At 48.1% G+C, this 8862-nt stretch overlaps 1 protein-coding gene across 2 annotated transcripts; it reads left to right on the forward strand.

Moving 5' to 3' along the window:
- Positions 1–1120: 1120 nt before the first annotated feature.
- LOC137369753 (potassium voltage-gated channel subfamily S member 2-like) lies at positions 1121–8648 on the forward strand. 2 transcript variants are annotated; one of them, XM_068031152.1, is made up of 2 exons: positions 1121–1337; positions 3707–8648. In XM_068031152.1, exon 2 carries the CDS (start codon positions 3740–3742, stop codon positions 5186–5188), a length of 1449 nt encoding a protein of 482 aa, XP_067887253.1. In that variant the 5' UTR covers positions 1121–1337; positions 3707–3739; the 3' UTR covers positions 5189–8648. The 2 variants fall into 2 exon arrangements, with proteins under 2 accessions (XP_067887253.1, XP_067887252.1); XM_068031151.1 differs by lacking the exon at positions 1121–1337 and adding an exon at positions 1495–1684.
- Positions 8649–8862: the final 214 nt, after the last annotated feature.

The raw sequence follows: 8862 nt of genomic DNA on the forward strand, positions 1-8862 counted from the left end.
CACATGCAGATTTGACCCCATTCGCCCCCCACCCCTACTACACTAAAAATCCTAAGTAACCCCCTTCCCCACCTCGGTGGCGCCAGCTTTCCCTGGTTGGGAAAGTGAAAGCTCGTGAGTGCCGGCTGCTGCACGCAAGATCATGGACAGTTGGTAAGATCGCAGTGAAAGGTATGTTAATTTATTCATATCCTTTATTTAAATATTTAAAGATGGGTCCCATCGCCGAGCGGTGGGGGGCCGCCATGGAGCCTCACTACCGCCAGGAAGATTGGGCCCAGCAATCCTGGCGTCAGGCTCCGTGGTGGGCGACTGCCTCAGTGATCTTCCGGCATGCCCCTGCCAGGGAGCCCAATGTCGACAGCTGAACAAAATTCAGACCTACACAAAAACATACACACGTACTGACTAATATCCACACCTATACACAAATGTACACAAAAACATACACACACCCTACACATAGACCACATTTTGAGTACTGGGTACAGTTCTGGTCATCACATTACAGGAAGAATGTGATTGTGCTCGCGAGGGTACAGAGCAGATTTGTGAAGAGGTTGCCAGGACTGGAGAATTTCAGCTATGAGAAGAGACTGGATAGGGAAGGGTTGTTTTCTTTGGAACAGAGGAGGCTGAGGGGAGATTTAATTGAGGTGTATAAAATTATGAGGGGGGTCTAGTTAGAGTGGATAGGAGGGACCGATTTCCCTTAGCAGAGAGGTCAATATCAGGGGGCATAGATTTAAAGAGATTGGTCGAAGAATTAAAAGGGAGGTGAGGAGGAATTTTTTACCCAGAGGATGGAGGGTCTGGAACTCACTGGTGGGAGGGAGAGGCCGAAACCCTCATCGCACCTAAACAAAACTTGGATATGCACTGTTTTTAATTCTTCCATGGGATGTGGGAGTCGCTGGCTAGGCCAGCCTTTATTGCCCATCCCTAATTGCCCTCGAGAAGGTGGTGGTGAGCTGCCTTCCTGAACCATGGAGAGTTGGAAGGTGGGATTAGCCTGGATTACTCTTTTTCGGCTGGGACAGACACAATGGGCCGAATGGCCTCTTTCTGTGCCAGTTAATGTCTGATTTTATGATACACACAAATAGTAACAGACCTGTTCAGATGTAGAGATATTCACACAAATGAAATTTCAAGTTAAGAAAGCGAAGTGGTTTCTAGTTTCCGGCCCTTCCGAACGCACGGGGCTGAGTGATTTACAGACTGGGGACAGTGGATCTGAGGATGGGAGAGGAACAAGAAATTAAAGCAGAGAAATTGGTGAAATACGGCGGAAAGTGACGTTACCGAGCTGCTGCTTGAGATTGTTAGTACCTTGTGTAAGTATTCAGCTGTTAATACTACATTCAGTGTAGACATCAGGTTATATAATTCGGAGTGAGGAATATTTCCAGTGTAATATATTCTGCTTGAACGTGTCTCGGTTGTTGATCATCTCTCCCCTGATGTTCAGACACGCGAATCCACTGTGGAGTCGAGAACTCCATCTCCAAATCCCTGCCTCGTCGTCGCTTTCAACCATTTATTTACCCGTTGTTCCCCAGTCAGAAGTCGCAGGCGGATTCAGGCGCTTGGGGAGAGTTTATGGGAGAGAAGAGGTTCTCAATGTTGCATTGAGCTGGTCAGGAAAAGGCTGGAAACTGGAGAGAGTCAGAAAGCGACAAGGGTGAGAGACCTGGGAGTTGAGCAGAGAATGATCGCAACCGTGAATGATCGGCGGAGGCGAACGGTCGGTTCAGAGAAATAACCAGTAACAGAGAGGATGAGACTGAAAATAGGAGAAAACTGAGATAAACAGAGACAGACAATAACATAGACGGAGGATGAGAGGGACAGAGATTGGCAGAGACAGGGAAAGAAAGAATGTGAGAGAAAGAGAGAATGTCAGGGACAGAGATAGAGTGAGAGTGACAGGGAGAGAGGATAAGAATATTTATTGTGACAGGGAATGAGAGGGACGGAGGATGCGGGATAGAGGGAATGAGAGAGTGAATGAGTGTATTTACTATAGGAGCTGAGGACGAGAGAGAGTGAGAGAGAAAGAAAGAATGAGTGTAATGAAAGCAAAATACTGCAGATGCTGGAAATCTGAACTAAAAACAGAAAGTGCTGGAAATACTCAGCAGGTCTGGCAGCGTCTGTGGAGAGAGAAACAAAGTTAACCTTTCAAAGAAACTGGCAAAGGTTAGAAAAGGATTAGGTTTTAAGCAAGTAAAGGGGGTGGAGGGAGAGAACCAAAGGGGAAGGTGTTTGATAGGGCAGAGGGCAGGAGAATGAGTGTATTTGTTATAGGAGCAGAGAATGAGAGAGAGAATGAGACAGAGAGATAGAGAGAGTGAGTGTATTAATGATAGTGGTAGATTTTGAGAGCGGGACTGAGAGGGAGAGGAATCAAAGTGACTGGGCAAATGCTGAGAAATATTTAAGGTGAAGGCGGTGTGAACAGGTTTAACCCGGAGTCTCTGATCCGGATCCCGGAGCTTTAACCCGGAGTCCCTGGTCCCGGATCCCGGGGCACTAACCCGGTCTCTAATCCGGATCCCGGAGCGTTAACCCGGAGTCTCTGATCCGGATCCCGGAGCCTGCAGACCGGTTCCATTCCCAGGAATTCCCGGGACCGTTGCTTGTTGACCATCAGTGTTGACAACTCTCTTTTGCCGCCATGGATTCAGTAGGAAATCCGGATTGAAGTTTCTGGGATTTCCCGTGGGATTTGCTCCTGTTTATCCTGGAAACATTTCCCGGGAAGCGACTCTAGGGCTGAATTTCCTCCGGCTTTGTTCTCATTTGGGGGGGGGGAGGGGGGGGCTGGAAGGAGCGGAACATGCAAGACCCCCCCCCCCCCCCCCGACCACCACCAACTAAACTGTCGCTCCCCCCCCCACCAACTAAATGTCTCCACCCCCCCCCGACCACCACCAACTAAACTGTCGCTCCCCCCCCCCCACCAACTAAATGTCTCCACCTCCCCCCCGACCACCACCAACTAAACTGTCTCCCCCCCCCCCACCACCACCAACTAAACTGTCTCCCCCCCCCATGCATGACCCACCTCCCCCCACCACCACCAACTAAACTGTCTCCCCCCCCCCGACCACCACCAACTAAACTGTCTCCCCCCACCACCACCAACTAAACTGTCTCCCCCCCCATGCATGACCCACCTCCCCCCACCACCACCAACTAAACTGTCTCCCCCCCACCCCCCCATGCATGACCCCCCCCACCAACTAAAATGTCGCTCCCCCCCCCACCAACTAAACTGTCGCTCCCTCCCCCCCCACCAACTAAACTGTCGCTCCCTCCCCCCCCACCAACTAAATGTCTCCACCCCCCCCGACCACCACCAACTAAACTGTCGCTCCCCCCCATGCATGACCCCCCCTCCCCCCACCACCAACTAAACTGTCTCCACCCTCCTCCCCCCTTCCCGGGCTATACTGTCCCTCCTCCCCCACCCCCACAACCGATAGTGTCCCTCCCCTGCCCCCCACCCCCGCCCCGGGCTATCCCCCCTTTCCCTGGTGTGAGGGACATGTCTGACCAAGTCTTGTTATATCTGAAATAAAAACAAGAAATGCTGGAAATACTCAGCAGGTCTGGCAGCATCTGTGGAGAGAGAAGCAGAGTTAATGTGTCAGGTCAGTGACCCTTCATCATATTTGACTGCATTCTCGGTCTGTTTCAGGGACGTGGCCTCCTCTCTTCCCCCTGGCCCAGGATGACCGGTCCGGTGCAAGATACTCAGACAACTGAGCTGGGGGAGGAGGTGATGGGCGATGGGGAGATCAGCGTCAATGTCGGGGGTTTGAAGCGGAAGCTGAGGTACCAGACACTGTTGAGGTTTCCAGAAACCAGGCTGAGCAGACTGCTGAGGTGCCAATCCATTGAGTCCATCCTTCAACTGTGTGATGACTATGACGACCGGGAGAAGGAGTTTTACTTTGATAGGAACCCTGCCCTATTCCCTCACGTCCTCAACTTCTACCACACTGGCAAACTTTATGCCGACAGCAAGCTGTGCATCTTCTCCTTCAGCCAGGAGATTGAGTACTGGGGCATCAGCCAGTTCTTCTTCGACCCGTCCTGCTCCAGTCCTGGATTCCAGGCAAGGGGAATGGGAGACGATCAGGATGAGTGCGAGGACACAGCCAGCGACCAAGGCAGCACCACCTCTTCATTTGACGAGGTGTTAACCTTCTACAAGGATGCCTCAAAGTACGACAGCCAGGTCTTGGGGAACTGCCGGAGACGTCTTTGGCTGATGTTGGAAAACCCTGGTTACAACATTGCAAGCAGGTGTTACAGTGCCCTATCTATAATTATGGTTTTAGGATCTATTGCCACCATGTGCTTGAACAGCATGTCCGAATTCCAGCTCACAGATGGCCAGGGCAATACCAGAGACGACCCCCGCTTTGAGATTGTTGAACACTTTTGCATAGCCTGGTTTACCTTCGAGCTACTGGCCAGATTGGTCGTGTCTCCTAGCGTGCAGCACTTCTTCAGGCGTCCCTTAAATCTCATCGACCTAATGTCCATTTTGCCTTTTTACTTGACCCTGCTGGTGAATCTGGCTATTGACAGCAGCCCCGCCTTGGTCAATCTTGGCCGAGTGGTGCAGGTACTCAGGCTAATGAGAATCTTCCGTGTCCTGAAACTGGCTCGCCACTCTACAGGTTTGAGGTCACTGGGAGCCACCTTAAAGCACAGCTACAGAGAAGTGGGGCTACTCTTACTCTACCTGTCTGTCGGAGTATCTGTCTTCTCTGTAGTGGCCTACACCATTGAGAAAGAAGATAATTCTGGCCTGGCCACTATTCCCAAGTGCTGGTGGTGGGCCACTGTTAGCATGACCACTGTGGGCTACGGAGATGTAGTCCCCATCAGTATTGGAGGTAAATTAACAGCCTCTGCCTGTATTCTGGCTGGGATCCTGGTCGTCGTGCTTCCGATCACCCTCATCTTCAACAAATTCTCACACTTCTACCGGCGCCAGAAGAATCTGGAGAATGCCATGAGGAGCTGTGAGTTTGATGAGCATCTGGCTGAATTTCCTTTACTTAACCTTCGTGACTACTATGCGGGTAGAATGAAGTCCCTTATGGCCAGTCTGAATAACATGAGCAGAGGTACACCCAGCGAACACAGTATGAACTCAATACATTGAATACAGCCTGAAATGTCGAATGCAGTGTAAATATTCACAACACTTGTGATGATAATATACAACATACCCAGTAATCACAAACCAAATACTGCATTTAATACATATCAGAACCAATATCCTCAACCCAAACTGTTTCAAACACTGCTTATGTACACGGTATACATAGTCACCACATTATTTGACATAAACAGTAAAAAAAAACTTGCATTTATATAGCACCTTTAATGGAGTGCAATGTCCTGAGGCACTTCAAAGGAGCACTATTTGACACCGAGTCACATAAGGAGATATAAGGGCAGACAGCTAAAAGCTTGGTCAAAGAGGTAGGTTTTAAGGAGCATCTTAATGGGGGAGAGTGAGGTAGAGAGGCGGAGAGATTTAGGGAGTTGAGGCACAACCACCAATCGTGGAACAATGAAAATCGGGGATACATAAGAGGTCAGAATTGGAGGAAAGCAGAAATCTTGGAGGATTGGAAGAGGTTACAGAGATAGGGAGGGACAAGGCCATGGAGGGATTTGAACTCAAGGATGAGGATTTTAAATATGATGCTTTGCTGGACTAGAAACCAATGTTACAACCTTATGTTGTTTTAAAATTGATATGAACCTATACTGAAGCTAATAATTACAGTTACAGGTCTATTTACTTTTCAAATCCTATTTTTATTATACTGTTTTGAGATACATAAAGTTATAGGTGATCCGACCACATAATGCTCTATAAATTGCTGCCTAGAGAATAATTGAGTACTAATTATTGCAATTTTACAAGAAGTTAGATGTAACTCATGTACACTGAAATGCACTTGGTGACCACTTAGAACTGTCCAGATTACTGAATATGTACAAACAGTACTCCCCTGCTCTTCTTTGAAATAGCGCTATGGGATCCTTTAATGCCCACTTGAGAGAGCAGACAGGGCCCTGATTTAATGCCTCATCCGAAAGAAAGTACTGTGCTAGAGCATCAGGCTAAATCTTAGATGTGGGAGGCATGATTGGGAAATTTGCTGATGACACAAAAATTGGCCATGTAGTTAATTATGAAGAGGATAGCCGTAGATTCCAGCATGATATCAATGGTTTGGTTGAGTGGGCGGGAAAATGGCAAATGGAATTCAATCCAGAGAAGTGGGAGGTAATGCATTTGGGGAGGACAAATAAAGTGAGGGAATGCACAATAAACAGGAGGATATTGAGAGGGATAGAAGAAGTGAGAGACCTTGGAGTGCATGTCCACAGGTCCCTGAAGGTGGCAGGACAGGTAGATAGAGTGGTGAAGAAGGCATATGGAATGCTTTCCTTTATTGGCTGAGGTCTTCTTCTTCTTCTTCTTCTTTGGCCTCCTTGTCTCGAGAGACAATGGGTAAGTGCCTGGCGGTGGTCAGTGGTTTGTGGAGCAGCACCTGGAGTGGCTATAAAGACCAATTCTAGAGTGACAGACTCTTCCACAGGTGCTGCAGATAAAATTTGTTTGTCGGGGCTGTTACACAGTTGGCTCTCTCCTTGTGCTTCTGTCTTTTTTCCTGCCAACTGCTAAGTCTCTTCGACTCACCACTCTTTAGCCTCGCCTTTATGGCTGTCTGCCAGCTCTGGCGATCACTGGCAACTGACCCCCACGACTTGTAGTCAATGTGACAGGACTTCATGTCGCGTTTGCAGACGTCTTTAAAGCAGAGACATGGACAGCCGGTGGGTCTGATGCCAGTGACGAGCTCGCTGTACTATGCGACCTTGGGGATTGTGCCATCTTCCATGCGGCTCACATGGCCAAGCCATCTCAAGCGCCGCTGACTCAGTAGTGTGTATATGCTGGGGATGTTGGCCGCCTCGAGGACTTCTGCATTGGAGATACGGTCCTGCCACCTGATGCCAAGGATTCTCCGGAGGCAGCGAAGATGGAATGAGTTGAGACGTCGCTCTTGGCTGACATACGTTGTCCAGGCCTCGCTGCCGTAGAGCAAGGTACTGAGGACACAGGCTTGAAACACTTGGACTTTTGTGTTCCGTGTCAGTGCGCCATTTTCCCACACCCTCTTGGCCAGTCTGGACATAGCAGTGGACACCTTTCCCATGAGCTTTTTGATTTCTGCATTGAGAGACAGGTTACTGGTGATAGTTGAGCTGAGGTAGGTGAACTCTTGAACCACTTCCAGAGCGTGGTCACCGATATTGATGGATGGAGCATTTCTGACGTCCTGTCCCCTGATGTTCATTTTCTTGAGGCTGATGGTTAGGCCAAATTCATTGCAGGCAGCCGCAATCCTGTCGATGAGTCTCTGCAGGCACTCTTCTGTGTGGGATGTTAAAAGCAGGGATGTGATAGTGGATCTGTATAAAATGCTGGTTAGGCCACTGCTAGAGTATTGCTGGTCACCATGCTACAGGAAGGACATAATTGCTCTGGAGAGAGTACAGAGGAGATTTACAAGAATGTTGCCAGGGCTTGAAAGTTGCAGCTATGAGGAAAGATTGGATCGGCTAGGGTTGTTTTCCTTAGAACAGAGGGGGTGAGTTAATTGAGGTGTACAAAATTGAGGGGCCTGGATAGAGTAGACAGGAAGGACCTATTTGCCCTAGTGGAGTCAATTACCAGGGGGCACAGATTTAAGGTGATTGGCAAAGGTATTGGAGGGGACATGAGGAAAAACTTTTTCACCCAGAAGATGGTGGGTGTCTGGAATTCACTGCCGGATCAGTGGTGGAGGCAGAAACCCTCAACTCATTTAAAAGGTACCTGGACATGCACCTGAAGTGCTGTAACCTGCAAGGCTACAGACCAGGTGCTGAAAGGTGGGATGAGATTGGGCAGCTAGTTTTTTTTAGTCAGCACAGACACAATGGGCTGAATGGCCTCCTTCTGTGCCCTGTTCTATTGTTGTACTCAAGTCTCTGCAGTGGGACTTGAAGCCACAAGCGTCTGACTCAAAGGCAATGGTGTTGTTTCCCACTGAGCCACAGCTGGTACTGGTATTGGTGGGTGTGGGTGTGGGTAATGCAACCACTCTGGTCCTGAATTGTATAACAGATTCATTTGTATCAATGTGTGCGGCTGTAAATGCCCTGTAAAAATGTCTTAACTGCACCAATACATAAAGGATTATGCTTAAATATAGAAAGAAAATAACCTTTACTCTTTTGCCATGAGAAAATCAAAAGCACAGTCTCTCTCTGTCAAATAGAGGATGGGTTTAGCACTGCTGTAAATTCTGAACCAATATCCAATGTCGTTTTTGTTGTGCAGTTTGATATATTAGTAACTGTGGAAAAAAAGTGCATGTCAAGCTCTGACCTTTAAATCGCATGAACTGCCTGGAAGGTGTGTTACTTCAAATACCGTGCTGCGAACTTTAAATCCAAACTATGGATTATGAATCTTTTGAAACAAATGGCTATAACTTTTCACCACCGTTACAGAAAAATCTGGTCTTCCACAGGAATTTGAATAAAGAATGCAATGACCAAAATCTTAACATGTGGTTTCATTTTGCCCTGCTTTATCATTAATCCATCCCTACATTTCATAGGTCTTTCCCCTTTTGAAATTAATTCTTGAACTAAAACTCAAACATGTTTAGTTGGGGAAAGAAATGCTGACTTTCCCTAATGGCTTTGTTGGGCATATACTCAGTGTTAATAGAAGGCTATACCGACCAGAAGGTTGTATTCTCA

This window comes from Heterodontus francisci, chromosome 5, assembly GCF_036365525.1.
Source record: "Heterodontus francisci isolate sHetFra1 chromosome 5, sHetFra1.hap1, whole genome shotgun sequence".
Lineage (NCBI taxonomy): Eukaryota > Metazoa > Chordata > Chondrichthyes > Heterodontiformes > Heterodontidae > Heterodontus > Heterodontus francisci.